The sequence below is a fragment of the Lynx rufus genome, unplaced genomic scaffold (genome assembly GCF_022079265.1).
Source record: "Lynx rufus isolate CCGP_SWC_20201006 ecotype Redwood Valley unplaced genomic scaffold, mLynRuf1.p SCAF_12, whole genome shotgun sequence".
NCBI lineage: Eukaryota > Metazoa > Chordata > Mammalia > Carnivora > Felidae > Lynx > Lynx rufus.
In genome coordinates, this window is record NW_025814826.1 from 49,179,442 (window position 1) to 49,195,159 (window position 15,718).

At 43.3% G+C, this 15,718-nt stretch overlaps 1 protein-coding gene across 2 annotated transcripts in view; it reads left to right on the top strand.

The window, feature by feature from the left end:
• The window catches only part of DEPTOR (DEP domain containing MTOR interacting protein), a 135,592-nt gene that overhangs the window by 97,987 nt on the left and 21,887 nt on the right, over positions 1-15,718 (top strand). For both annotated transcript variants that reach the window (XM_047074134.1, XM_047074135.1), the window contains 2 exons: positions 2,031-2,101; positions 4,114-4,218. In XM_047074134.1, coding sequence (XP_046930090.1) covers positions 2,031-2,101; positions 4,114-4,218 — 176 coding nt within the window. The remainder of the gene's footprint in view (positions 1-2,030; positions 2,102-4,113; positions 4,219-15,718) is intronic.

Sequence of the window (15,718 nt, forward strand, 5' to 3'; positions counted from 1 at the left end):
AATTGGAGGCTCACACTTCGCTGGGTTAGGGGCCTGGCCATGGCCCCTCCAGTTTCTTTGTGATACCCAAGTTCATGATCTCTGAATAACTGGATTAGTATGGTCCCCGGCTCCCCATTCGCTGGCTTTTCTAGACCACCGAAGCAGTCCCCTCTCCAGTGCTTAGTGAGCACAGGATGGATGGAGAAGTTCATTACATGGTCCCTCTTTTCCCTTTCCGTGGGGTCAGTCACCCAAGTCAACCGCAACCCAGAAACAGATGATCCTCCTTCTAATATAGTGTCAGAAGGTCAATAGTGGCCTCAGGCTCTGTCACTTACCTTACTTTGTCTCATCACATAAGCATTTTATGATCTCACATCATCACAGGAAGGGTGAGTACAGGACAATACGATATTTTGAGAGACAGACTACTTCACATGACTTTTATTACCGTGTATTATTATAATTGTTCTATTTTATTGCTAGTTATTGGTACTGATCTCTTACTGCGACTAATTTATAAGTTAAGCTTTATCATAGGTATGTATGTATAGGAAAAAAAGTAGTATATGTAGGGTTCAGTACTGTCCATGGTTTCAGGCACCCACTGGGGATCTTGGAACGTATCCCCGTAGGTAAGAAGGGACCACCATACTGGCAGGTTTTTAGGCAGCCAGCAAGTCCAGAATTGGCTGCTGTCTTTGCTGCCTTGGTGGGCAACAGCAGTCAGCTGATAAGAACAGATGTCTGAGGAGGACAACACATTACTACCTTCCAGAGATTTTGAGTCCTTTCTTCTGCTTACAGAGAGGGCAGAGCATGGGAGGAACCATATTGTACTGTGGCTGATGGGTGCTGGCATCTAATGCCTGAGTTGGAATCCTGATTCTGCTAATTAGGTTGAGACCTTGAACCAAGCTATTTAACTTTTCTTTCTTTTAAACATTTTTTAAAGTTTATTTTTGAAAGAAAGAGAGAGCGCACAGGAGGGGAAGGGCAGAGAGAGACAGAGACAGAGACAGGATCCCAAGCAGGCTCTGTGCTGTCAGCATGGAGCCCAATGCAGGGCCAGGTCTCATTAACTGTGCAGTCATGACCTGAGGCAAAATCAAGAGTCAGATGCTTAACCCACTGAGCCACCCAGACATCCCGAAGCTATTTAACTTTTCTAAACTCATGTTTTCCCACGAATAAAATAGGGACAACCAAGAGCCTAATAAAATAGGGACAATAAAGAGCCTAACTAAACAGTACTCGTGATGATTAAATGACATAATATATTTGAAGTCTCTGGCATAGTACCTAGCACATGCTGCATATGTGGAACATTTCTCTAATATCACTACTGAGGGAAAAAGGCAGTGAATGTGTACACGCAGCCTGGATATTGATCAGAAAATAAGTGAAGCTTGGGTGAGTGGTTGTGTGCAGTATGTTGTGTGGGGTTAGCTCTTGAAACGTGGCTATCAGACTGCTAGAGGCAGATTTTTCTCTTAACTTTGACCTGTTGAATACGTATCAGGATTCCAAAGAAAGAAATGTGAGAACTAGAAAACCTTTTCTTTTTTTTTTAATTTATTTATTTTTGAGAGAGAAAGAGCATTTGCAAGTGGGGGAGGGGCAGAGGAAGGGGGACAGAGGATCCAAAGTGGGCTCTGTACTGAGAGAACTATGCGGGCTTCGAACTCATGAGCCATGAGATCATGACCTGAGTCGAAGTCGGTCGCTCAACCGACTGAGCCACTCAGGGCCCTGAAAACTTTTTCTTTATAGAAAAATAGCATCCCACTCCTTATCCCCACCGTTGGCATCTGGCTTCCCTTCACCCTGTGCTGTTTCTTCTTTCTGTGGTTCTGTATGTTAGGCTTAGGGTTTTTCACGTTTGCTAATATTTTGTCTGTATTCAGCCAGAGTATAAACTGTGAGGCAGGGATCTTTGCCACATGTGCTCAGTGATGGTCATAGATGAGGCAATCAGTAAATATCTGCTGAATGAATGATCAAGGGACCAGAAGGGTTTGCACCTTGACCTTGTGTCTGTCTTACAGTGTTGAAGAGACCCGTAACTTCAGAGGAACTCCTGACTCCCGGGGCTCCATATGCAAGGAAGACATTCACGGTAGGCTCATCCTCTGGGTTTTTTCTCCTGCTCGTGCCATGTCAGCATGTCAGTGTCTGAATGTGTAGCTGAGGGACAGAATTGAAAACCTTCTAATTTTCCTTTTGTTTTGGGGCATAATTATAACAATGGATTTTCTTGACCCTTAGGCACTAAAATGCATTAGGACCTGACATGAGTTATGATTCATACAGCATTTTAAACTCCTTTTGCTGAGGCCTAAAGAAAAAATTTCCATTACTTAGTCTAATATAATTACAGACTTTAAGGCGAATGGTGGTGCAAATCATGCCAATAATCCCTTCTGTGTTGCAGTTAATCCTAACAATCATTTAAGATATTAGAGGAGTCTTTAGGGGAAAAAAGAAAACCAAGAGACAGTTTGTTCTGCCATAAGGAATGTTGCTTCTGACGATGCTAAGCATGTCTTGAGTTATATAAACAAGCACAGGATTTTGGAACACTGTGTACCTGTGAGCTCCTCTTGGCCACCTGCTGCTTCTCGGAGGTTCTCCAGCCTTCTTTCTACAACTACCTGCCCCAGTGGCTTCCTTCAAATGGAATCGGAGGGCTCTGCTTGACAGCATCTTGCCCTCTCTCCTTCCTCAGCCTCTTTCTCTCAGTCTCTACCCAAAACCACATCAACATCCTCTTTAAAACACTTCTCCTTTTCCTCCAGCTTTCTAACTTTTGTTTTATTTCCCCAGGGACCAAAAAAAAAAAAACAAAAAAAAAAAAACAAAAAAAAAACCTTCCCACACCCATTCGGGCTGCAAACATTCATCGTGGACACTGAGGAGTTTAGATAGGATGGGCCCAGTCATAGCCAGCGAGTATGAAGAAAGCACCAGAAATATGTCTGTACCAGGGGAAACGATAAACGATACCTTTGGAAGTGAAATTAGGTATAATGAACTAATAGCAGTAAACCCTCAAGCCGGTGAAGGGCCTAAACATCTTTTTGAGATTGTTTACAAAAACTGCATTTGCTGGGGTGCCTGGGTGGCTCAGTCGGTTAAACAGCCAGCTCTTGATTTCGGCTCAGGTCATGATCTCACAGTTCGTGAGATCGAGCCCCTCATCGGGAGCCTGCTTGGGATTCTCTGTCTCCTTCTCTCTCTGTCCCTCCCCCACTCGTGCTCTCCCCATGTCTGTCTCTCTCTCAAAATAAATAAACATTTTTAAAAAATTGCAATTTCTTCCCTGCCTTGCCCTCCGTCTCCAGCAATTGAGAAACAGTTGATTATAGTTTTAAGTATTTTTGGGGGGGAGGGTCTTAAATTTAAATGCCAGCATTGCTAGTGATTGTGAACGTGTGTCATCTGTATTTCAGTTGGGGTGTATATTAAAGACACGTCTGAGAGCTGCACAGGGAATGTAACTGCCAATTCTAATGATTCTCTAGGGAAAGGCACCCTCCAGTTTCAAACAGCTTTTGGACTAGTACCCACTTGTAAATTGTGGACTTTATGTACTTTACTCACTTTCTTTTCTTGGTAGAGGTTGTGTTTCAAGAAAGCCCAAACTTTTCCTATTTCCCACTGTTAAGTAATATAAATTGTTTCTTCGGACTCGAAGGATGTAGCAAGAACATCAAGAAAGTATCTTTTGGACCCTGGGGAAAAGAATAAACTTGGAACAGAAATTGGGTCTGGAGAGAAATTTCAACCATATTTTCATAGTCTTCTAAATTTTCCATTTGAGCCTGATATTAAATTGCATAGCAGCCTAAGAAGAAGGCAGTCTGCCAGTTATTTACTGAGTAGTGCCCTCGCAGAGGAAGCTTCTTTCTGCCTAACAGGTGTCCCCTGACCACCTTTTCTGCATAGATATGCCTGTGTTTGTGATAGAAACAAAGTGTTCTGTTCTCCTGACAAGCTACAGATGGAGTTGAGGAGAAGAGATATGCCAGCGCATATACTTAACCCTGGGCTGGTTTTCTTTCTCTTGGAAGGACAGGCAAATTGCCAGGGACCGTCTTCTAGATTGCTAATTGTGGTTTTCCTCTCCAGATCGTTGGTGACGCCGTTGGTTGGGGCTTTGTGGTGCGAGGAAGTAAGCCATGCCACATTCAGGCCGTGGACCCCAGCGGCCCTGCGGCAGCGGCGGGAATGAAGGTACCAACAATCCAGCAATGTCTAAGTACCTGTAGCCTCATTTTCTTGCTCTCTTGATCTCCCTGAGTGTTTTGGTCTCATTTTGGACCAGTTTCCTTTTCCCTTTCTGGAGAGGGTTGAAATGAAGCCAAGAGTGTGTCATGTAGCAACTAGGAGGAAAAGGTTTCCTATTGCTCTGATGGTACATCATTGGTCTCCAGCCCTTCCTTGGTTTTTCACATCTCTCCCCTTAACCAATACTGAGTTTGAACATAAAATAGTTGCTTTTTGCTGAAGTCTTATATAATAACTCTACTGCTTCGATTATATACAAAGCGTATTCCTGGAGGATTTATACAGCCAGTGGAACATGCTTAGACCATATGAGGTGGCAAATAGTGAGAAAAAGAAGGCAGAGGTGATTGAATTTGGAAGAGGAGATCTGGATTCCCATTTTGGTTCTGCTAATTTCTAGCTCTTTGACTTTGCACGAGTTCTGGAACGATCTCAGAGCCTGTTTCCTCCTCTCTGAAACAATAATCATATTTCCTTCTGCTGTTTTGTGGATTAAATATGTGGAAACACTTTATAATGCACAAAGCAAGACACAAACATCAGAAGAGTTGAATGAATTGTGAGAGATTTTTGAAAATAACTTTTAGATATTTTTTTGGTGCTAAAATAATGCATATAGAGTTAAGATTTAGAAAATACAGGGGTGCCTGGGTGGCGCAGTCGGTTAAGCGTCCGACTTCAGCCAGGTCACGATCTCGCGGTCCGTGAGTTCGAGCCCCGCGTCGGGCTCTGGGCTGATGGCTCAGAGCCTGGAGCCTGTTTCCGATTCTGTGTCTCCCTCTCTCTCTGCCCCTCCCCCGTTCATGCTCTGTCTCTCTCTGTCCCAAAAATAAATAAATGTTGAAAAAAAAATTAAAAAAAAAATAAAAAAAGATTTAGAAAATACAGACCAGCAGAAAAAAAATTATAATTGCTTATAAATCTTTCATAAGTAAGAGATAACCACTATTAACATTAAGCAGCTTTACTGAGTATAATTGACATGTGTATCTCTGTTGACACTTTGATTTATATTCTTCCAGACTACTTATACATACATATACATACGTACATGTATAAATATATATGTATTTATATCTATGCATTGGTTTCTTAAGCTTTTTTAATTGAAACGTAATTAACATATACATGTACACAATAAGTGTACACGCAGTGATTTGACAATCCTATAGATTACTCAGTGCTCACCAGCATAAGTGTAGTCACCATCTGTCACGTTGTTTTTATTTATACAAAAATATGATATGCTATGAGAGGATGTTGAGAGCATTGGTTTTCTGCTTCAAAAGACCTCTACCTTCCCCAGTTTTGTTGTGTCATCTGTAAAACAGTTCACAGAGTACGCTTAATGTCTTAATTATCTGGGCCCTTGGGAGGACGCACAAGGCTAGAAAGCAACAGATCGTTCCTCTGCTCATGTCTTCTACACCCTCCACCTCTCCCATCAGTCCTTTTCCTGGAGCAGTAAACCAGTAAAGCAATAGGCATGACTTGGTTCTGCACAGCTCTGATTTCTAGCACTTACCCTCTGGCACCGGATTACCCAGTGGCAGAGAAAGGGGGGCGGCAGAGACCAGCTCAAGGGTGCACAGAGCACAGATTACATCCAGTCTGGGTAATCAGTGCTGTGTGATGAGGGGTTCACTCTGCCCCCTGATTTGAACACGTCATTCATGCAGCGAGCCAGAGGCTCACCGGGTCCTGTGCTCTGGACCAGCTGCAGAAGCCTTGTTGGCCCTGTGTGTCTGTGTGACAGGCCCTTCCTTCCTACCTCCTTGGTCTGCAGTGGGCACAGCACCAAAGATACTCAGAGCAGGAAAGTTGGCCGGGAGCATAAAGGGCGGGCATTTGTATCTGTGCCGAGGCTGAGTTTATCATTTTCTAATGGAACTCTTGGCCAGGGGAAGAGTTTTATGCTTTATTTCCATAGTAAAGCACCTAGTATAAATTATTTTTGGCAGACTCTGCTTTACTGCTGAGCATATGCACTCACTCTCATGGGTCTCTAACTTAAAGCATGTTTGCTTTCGGGAAAGCAGTGGATTTCTACTGCAGCTGAAGACCTTGTTTTGTTTGGCCATGTACCTGATTTTAGCCCATCTTTATTGATCAATATGAATAACTTGTAGGTATTGTCAGTCAGTCGGTCAATTAACTCCTTAATGTATTTGCTCTGATAGGTGGGTAACCTGGTATAATTTTTTCAATTTCTCAAGCCAGTACTTCACAAGGTTTATATTCTTAGTTTCTCAAGGGGTACAGTGGTCTCCATATGTTTTAGAGAAGTACAGAATTTTTTTTTTAACGTTTTATTTATTTTTGAGACAGGGAGAGACAGAGCATGAACGGGGGAGGGTCAGAGAGAGAGAGAGGGAGACACAGAATCTGAAACAGGCTCCAGGCTCTGAGCTGTCAGCACAGAGCCCGACGCGGGGCTCGAACTCACGGACCACGAGATCATGACCTGAGACGAAGTCGGCCGCTCAACTGACTGAGCCACCCAGGCGCCCCGAGAAGTACAGAATTTCTTAGAGCAGTCTTTCCTAAAGTTGTATTTTACAGTTCTCTGGTCCAGCAAAATACCCTGACCTGCGTTTCTGTGATCAAAGCAGTTTTTAACTACTGTTAAAAACTTTGCCCCCTCTTTGAAAATTCACAAAGCACATTAGCATGTTGAAAATTCTGGTAAGGCCAGCAAGCAAAAAAAGAAAAAATGTGTTTAAATTGTCTACCATAACATTTAATCACTTAATAGAGACACTCAAATGGAATCTTAGGATTGTTAAGATTGCTGGATCAAGACCGTTCCGAGTAGCTCCTATTGGCCAAAGTCTTGTATTGGGTTGAATGTATAGAGATAGATTTTTGAACTGTACTGCTGGTTGAATGAAAGTGACAGAGAATACCATGCTCTTCCCTATAATTTAACTGTGTAATATACTCATTTAAATTACTTAGTACATTATTTTCTCCTAGAAAACACTAAATTGTTTCCTAGTTTACCATATCGATTTGCCATGGAATAACTCCACTTATGTAAAACTCCATTTGTATAATCCAGTCCTAGAGGCTTCTTGCCACGGACCTGTCACATTGCTGTTGCCCTTTGCACCTGTCCAGGAGAACTGCAGGGTGGTGTGTGTGTGTGTGGCCGTGCAGCACTCTGGGAGGGTGGGAGCAGGGAAACCACCCCACGGGAGGGGCTTGCCTGCTGACCTGGGCAATGATTGACCTGCTTGGTCGGGCTGGGAGAAATGATCCAAAATTCTGGCCAGAATCCTTCTTGTAGCGCCTGTGACTGGCAGGAGCCACCCCAGCAAAGTGTCAAGTGCCTCACTTTGTCTTCAATGCCGTTCTCTCTGTGGAATGCCAGGCTCACCCCTCAGGTCACCGTCCTGGTTTTCTCCTGCTTTCTGATGTGGACAAAGCCTTGTGCCTGAGCCTTTGTGACTGTGGCTGCGGAATGTCACTACTTTACTTGCCAAAACAGAGATCATTTTGTGGCTAAGTTTCTCATGTGTACCGTGTATCTCTCTTATTTCGCCTTTTTACGGGGATTGGAAAGTTTTAAGATGTGGGCCACCAGCCTGTGGACAGGACAGACCCCCAGACCGAAGAGACTCAGGACCATTTTCCCCTATGAACATTTCTAGACTTTCCCAGTCCCAAAGGAGAGCTCCTTGCCCCGTTTAAATAGAATCCTTAATTCATAATGAGAGGAGACCCTCACTTGTATTAAAATTTACTCCTGGAAGAATTTCAGAGATTATGTGTCCTCTGGGGGTGTGATAAGGTCTGCCTTCACACCCTTTTCTAGACTGGGGTAGAGTAATCTAGGATCTCTGTGCCTGGGCCACCTAGCCCGCTGGCCCCACGTGTCTTCTCCCCGTCCCTCTGCACTGCTGACTGAGGCAGGTGGGGCTGATCAGGCGGCTAGGCTGCGGGGTGGGACTGCTGAGATGCAGGGCAGGGGATCTAAAAATATGTAGAACAGGGAGGGTTCCACTCTGACCTCAGTTGTAAATGGAATTGAGTTTTAGATGTTTTGGTCAGTTATTAGACTTTTATATGATCTCAAGCTTGTTTGAAAAGTTTGTCTTGGGCGCCTGGGTGGTTCAGTCGTTAAGCATCTGAATTCGGCTCGGGTCATGATTCGAGTCCCACATCGGGTGAGCTCCAGCCCTGCTTTGGATGAGCTCGAGCCCCTAGTGAGCCCCACTTCTCTCTCTTTCTGTCTGTCCCTCGCTCACTTGTGCCCTCTCTCTCTAAAACAGACAAACAAAAAAACAACAAAAAAACCAGTTTGTCTTTACTCCAGTACGTTCCTCGCCTTCCCTTCTGATTACCTGCTCTCCCTGCAGTGGGAACATGCTTATTCTTGGAGACTTAAACAAACAGGGATGTTACAAGAGACCCCAAACTATGACTTTATTTCTACTTTTGTCTGAATCCAGACCCTTATAAAAAGAGAACAATGAGTCACATCTTTTCTTTTTTTAAACAATTTTTTTTTCAACGTTTATTTATTTTTGGGACAGAGAGAGACAGAGCATGAACGGGGGAGGGGCAGAGAGAGAGGGAGACACAGAATCGGAAACAGGCTCCAGGCTCCGAGCCATCAGCCCAGAGCCTGACGCGGGGCTCGAACTCCCGGACCTCGAGATCGTGACCTGGCTGAAGTCGGACGCTTAACCGACTGCGCCACCCAGGCGCCCCGAGTCACATCTTTTCTAATCAGGTTGCTGCGTTGTCTCATAACCACACTCCTCGCTTCCGTGCCTACAAAACAACAGCTGTGGTGTCATCAGAATCCTCACCTGTCATGACATCTTTGGATCTGGAGCTGTTTTTCTTTAGATGGTTCTTTTGCTTAGAAGATGAAATCTGTAAACCTCCAGCTCAGGGGACCTTTCATCACACATTACAACCCTAGAAAGGAGCACGAAATACAGCAGCCCTCAAAGTTCAGTCATCGAATGCATTTTCGATTAGGGGAGGTTGTTTGCTGTACTCTCTCTTTGGCAACTCTTCACTCATCCATTAGGCATTCCATAGCAGTAGACTGTGGTTCATTTCAAGGCAAAGGGGGAAGGAGGAAAGAAGAGAAGGAACCAGAGTTTATTGTCTTCTGTGTGCCTGACCTTGCACCATGCTAGGCCCTTTCTGTGCATAAGGCCATTTAATATCAGCATCTGAACACTAAAATCCTGGAGGAAGGGACTGCTCCAGGAGGAATAATTCTATTTCTTACCTCTTTTCTTCTACTTTGAAAAGAAATAGTTTCTTCTGCAGGACCACGGGCTACAGTCTAATGACTGTCACTTAGTTTTTTTTTTTCTAATGTGTATTTATTTTTGAGAGAGAGAGAGAAAGAGAGAGCTCGAGTAGGGGAGGGGCAGAGAGAGAGGGAGACACAGAATCTGAAGCAGGCTAATGACTCTCACTTAAACATGGCTTCACGTCACAACCTTGAATGACACCACCCCTTTTTTTGTTAATCCTGTCAAGTTGAAACCCATTTCTGGACCACATGATCCATCAGAACTTTATTTTACATGATCCTCTAGTAGCTGTCCTCCACTATAGTCAGGGAAGAATTTTTACATTTCACAAATACATCATAATTGTATTTATGTCTGCCCTCAAATAAATCGAATTAAGCAACTCTGGCACTTAAAATCCTCTAATGGCTTCCCATTACAATGAGAATAAGTTCCAGATGCCTTCCCATGGACTACAGTGTCCATGATCTGGACCCTACTGTGAATAACATTATCTCCTACCCTGTTTTGCTGAAAGCTCCATTGGCCTTGCCTCTGTCCCTCCCAAATACCAAGTTTTCCTGCCTAAGGCTGGATGACTGGTCCCACCGTTGTCACTCGAGTCTCAGATTAAATGTCAGTTTTTCAGAGGGGCCTTCCTTAAATACCCTGTGATATTCTCTGTATCTTCTCCCAGTTAGTCTTTATCATATTACCCTGTCTTATGTTTTCAAGACATAATATTTATCAGAATCTGAACATAGTACTTAAATGTTTATTAGCTATCTGTCTCTAGTGGCTCCGTCAATGTAACAGACCTTGTCTGTTTTAAATACTATATTCCCAGTACTTAGCACAATTCCTGACAATTTAGGCCATGCTGGAAACAAATTTGTTGAATGATCCAGTGAATCGGTGCTCTCATAGAAAGGCTGAGGAATTCACCCATTGAACACCTGCATTGTGTCCTCACACATTTCACGTGCGTTCCCTCTTTTGTTGTTCTTCTCACTTTTGAAGGGGGATTGGGTTGTGTTCTTCTGACATGGCAAATGAGGAAACTGAGACCCAGTTAATCTCTTTCCGGAAGCCACCCCGTTTACAAACGTCAGAACTAGATACAAACCCGGTTTCTCTGCCCCAAAGCCCTACTAATGCTTCATATTGCATTATTTCAGAAAATACAAACCCATGAGGCAGAGCCCAATAGATGATATATCCCAATAAAACCTTGAACCCCTCTAAACTGCTCATGGATGTATGACCTTTGATGCCTCTTGTGGGAAAAATTTGTATTTAATTCAAAATGAATTGTTTGGGTGGTCACATGTTCACCTGTGTTGGCTTGAAGATCAAATAAGTAATTTTTATCCTTGGCACCAACCTCTCACTTGGGTCAGCACTAGCTCTTACAAGGTCACCAAAGTGATACAGAATATTCACTTTTGTTAGTTGAATCAAATACTTGTCAGAGCAAACCATTCAGCCTTCACACTGTGAAGGAATTTGAGCCATATTTACAAATAAGGAACAAAAGATATCCTTGCTCTTTTCTGGAGAGTTTGTTTTTTTCTGGTGGGAATAATTAAATCGTGCGAGAAACAGTGTTCAAGTTTTCATGCAACCGGTGCCAACTCTGGGAGGGATTTCAAGACTCCTGGCTTCTTCTCTTGTTTCCTGCTGTGATGAATTGATGGATGTGGACTTATGGGGCCTCTTTTCTCTTTGTTTGTTTCTTTGCATGTTTATATAGAAACAGAACTATCTGAGTCAGAGCAAGACGTTAGTGGTCATTGTGTTCTCTTTTTACCCCGTTCAAAAATTCTTATTTCTTACATGGAGGAAAAAAGTAACGGTTCTGCTTTTGGACTTTCTTCCTTATAGCAACAAACCTGTACATCCCATGGAATTTTCCTTCTGAACTGAGAGAGGCCAGGCTGGGCAAATCATCTGAAGTTCCTAATTAATTTAGCCAAGACAGTTTGGGCATGGCAGCAGCAACCTGTGGGATGATGATCGACACAGATGAAAAAATGCATCTGTTAACTGTATTAAACGTGGTTCCTTTCCAGTTGAGTTCAGCAAAGTCATGGGTGGAAATAAAAGGTGATGTCTTACGTCCCGTGCTGCACCTCTGGCCATGTCGTCCCTTAGTTGACAGAAAGCAGTAGGGTCAGTGTCCCTTTGTTCACCACTGGGTGTGACTGGGGAGGGAAGAGAAAAGGCCACTCTGCCTGGGGGGGGGGGACCCTGCCTGCACGAGAGGGGCCTCATCTCAGACCTCTTAGCTGCTCTGTGCCCTTCCTGAGGAGGGAGCTGTCTTCGTGTCAGGCTCTGACCGCCCTCCAGAAGACAGGGCAACTCCACACCTTTGTTCTGTCAGTATTTCCTCACCTTTGTTCCGTCAGTATTTCCTGACCACCTACCATGCACCAGACCCCATTTCAGGCCTTCAAGAGATCTTCAGTGTAGAGAAAGAGAGAGACATTAATCAAACAATTCCACTCTTAAATATATAACTATGAACAGATGAGCGCAACGAAGAAAAGGACAGGAGTTTCTGATTTTTGTACAACAGTAGGAGGAATGACAGGGAACACTTACCCCAGGAAAGATGCTTGAGCTGAGATCTGAGATCTAAAGAATGGAGAGAAATCAACTGAGCCTGAGTGTGTCTGTGTACTCTGTGTGTGTGTGTGTGTGTGTGTAGGCATTGTGTACACATGTATGTACATGTGTGTTTACAGGGTTGCAATTCGTTCACGTGTGTAGGTGCGTGCACACACACACACACACACAAACACAAACATACATGCAGGGCATATTCCATATACAAGAAATCTAGAAAAGCAACATGGTTCCTTGGAAGAAAAGAATGGAAGCCATGACCAGACTGTAGTGTGAAGAGAATTTTGGAAGGAGGGGTAGCAATGAGTTAGGGCAGAGTGTTTCTTTCTTTTTTTTTTTTTTTAATGTTTATTTATTTTTGAGAAAGAGAGGGCGAGTGGGGGAGGGGCAGAAAGAGAGAGAGGGAGACACAATCTGAAGCAGGCTCCAGGCTCCAAGCTGTCATCACAGAGCCCGACGTGGGGGCTCAAACCCATGAACCGTGAGATCATGACCTGAGCTGAAGTCGGACGCTTAACAGACTCAACCACCCAGGCACCCAGGGCAGAGTGTTTCCTAACCTGTATATTATTATCTTTCCCTTAAGGAGCCTTTTTAAGACATTTTCCCCCCCTTAATCATCCCTCCCATGAGATTTGGATAACACAGATACCCTATATACCTGTTTATATACTCTGTGTGTGTAGTGTATGCTTTGTACATAGAAAGAGGAATATTTTTTCACACTCCATCGGGGAATTTTTCCCCTTTGGGAGAATGCATGAGTTAGGGAGAGAAGCTCAAAAGCTTTATAAAATTGTGTTAAATTCAGGTGCCTGGGTGGTTCAGCTGGTCATATGACCACATATACAGCTTTTAGGTATATAGTTTAACAAGCTTTGTCAAATGTACACACCTGTGTAACTACCATCAGAACATAGAACATTTCCAGCGCTCCAGAAAGTCCCCTCCTGTCTCTTTCCAGTCAGGCCCCTCCCACCAGAGGCAACCACTGTTACGATTTCTGTCACCAAAAACTGGTTTAGGTTTTTAGAGTCAGACAGAATCCTGGAATCCTGGATGTACACGTCATGCTTCTGTGATGTTTGGCCAATTATTTCATTTCTTTGGACTTTTTTATCATGTGGTAAATGAGGATATATGTGGAGTCTCACAGGGTTGGTGAGGGAGGCATGCTTCCTTCCCCACTTTCCCACAGTATGAACACATGGGCACCTCTAAGAGGCATCCAGCGGTATTGGGCTTGTAGAATAAGCCTGAGGATTACTTCAGGACTGGAAATGGTCTGAGTTCCCTGAATGCTGGCCTTCCCAGTCTGCATTGCCCTTTGCCTTGTGACCCACGAAACCTGCCTGCTTCTCCCATTTCCCATATGTTTCTGTTTCTGTGCTCTTCTAGAAAGCTGCTGCCATACTGGGGACATAAGTCCTTTCTCACTGGTTTCCGCCAATGACTCTACACAAGCATCCTGTTCCCCCCCCACTTCTAGAATCTCCCAGAAGCATATCTGACTTACCTTGGCCTGTCATTCTCCTTCTTTCCATCTGACCCATCCCATTCCTTATCTTGTGGCCCATCCCATGTTTCCCTGAGCGCTTGAGTTTCCTGTTGGTCCTATGGTGAAGAGCCAGGCTTCAGTGTCAAACAGCAGGTGTCTGAGTCCCAACTTCACCACTTCTACAGGACCCAGGATAACTACTAAAGCTCCAATCTAAGCTTCAAGTACTTCACCTTTAAAATGACACTTATAATAGTCACAAGTGACAATGAAATGTGTCCTAGCACAGTAGCTGGCTCATAATAAACAATAAATGCTTGTAGGTGTCATTGATTACATTGCTTGTTGCAATTATTGTTTACATCCTGAGTCTTATGGTTAATTTTTGCTTAAATAAGTTTATATTTGCAAACATGTAACAAAGCAGTAGCCAAAATGGGATACCGTGGGGCGCATGGTCTATGTAATGGTCTGTTCCTGCCATGTTGCAGCATGCTACTGTGATTTCCTCACTTTCTTAGAAGTGCCAGACCTCCATTTCTCATCTTAAAATGGCAATGATTATTGCTTTGTGGTATAACTGCGCAGGCAGATAAGAAAATGTGTGTGTAATATCAAGCCCATAGTAGACATTCAGTGAGTGAAATATTAAGCCAATAGTAGACATTCAGTGAGCATCATCTAACGTATTTCATCAAATATAAGATGCCTTCATTGAAAGATGGGATCTGATTTCAGAGTTGTTAAAATGTGAATCTTAGAATCAGCAATTACGGGCGTTATATCAAGTTCTGGCCCCACTGATTACTATACTTGTATCAGTGGGTGTGTTTTTGCTTACTGCTAAACTTGTTTAACCTTGAATTGAAAATAAATGCATTTATTCAGAACTGTTGAAAAAGTAATCTTTGCTTGATAAAGGAAAGACATGTCAAGTTTTAGAAATGTCTTGGTACCATTCTGAACTGTTCCTAAATTGACCTTCTGTGGGCTCTAATATTCCCTTTCTTTGTGCTGAATCCCTGGAGATGGAGGAAAGCTAAGTACCAAGAAGTGAAAGCCTTGAGATCCTTCAGGCCTCTATGAACGGGATGGTACCCTATTTTTCTGGGTCACACCTGAATAGTTGTGTGAGGCCAAATCCTGTCAACCTTCTGAAGGACTCCTCAATATCCGATAACCCTAAGACTGCCTCCAAGTATAAAGTCAGGGACCCCTCCCTGCCAAGACTCACCTATACCTGGAAGAAATTAAAAACTATCACACTGGGTGTTGTATATAAGTGACTGAATTCTACTCCTGAAACCAATATTGCATTGCATGTTAACTAACTAGAATTTATATTAAAAAAAAAAAAAAAGACCCTTACCAAGGCTGAGCATCTCTTTATAAAGCCACACTCCTGAATTTCTCCATGACCAATGCAAGTATCTTGAGAAGTAAAGATAAATATAATACTGTCTTCACTGTCTCCACTGGTATATGATTTACAGAAGATTCCACAGGTTGGGGCTTTAGATCAGTTTCAATTAGGTTTCTTTATAAGTGACATAAAACTCTTCAAAACAGTGGTTAAGACTAGTATTTCTTTTTGTTTGTTTATTCATTTATTTTGAGAGAGACAGCACAAGTGGGGGAGGGCAGAGAGAGAGAGAGAGAGAGAGAGAGAGAGAGAGAGAATGAATCCCAAGAAGGCTCCCTGCTCCCAGAGCCTGATGTGGGGCTCAAACCCATGAAGCCATGAGATCATGACCTGAGTAGAAACCAAGAATCTGACACTCAACTGACTGAGCCTCCCAGGCTAGCCACCAAGACTAGTATTTCTTTGTCATATAAAAGCTAAAAGGAAGTCAGTCCAAGGCTGAGATATGTCTCTGTGGTCTCTGATTCCTATTTTGTATTTTCACTTTGCTCGGTTTCCATTGCCAAGGTCACTTGAAGGTCTAGGATGGCTACTGGGACTTTAACCATTAGGTTTGCATTCCAGCCATCCATAAAGGAAAAAGGGAAGGAGAATGGCACTATTCCTCCTTTCAGGATATTTCTTGGAGGTTATTCT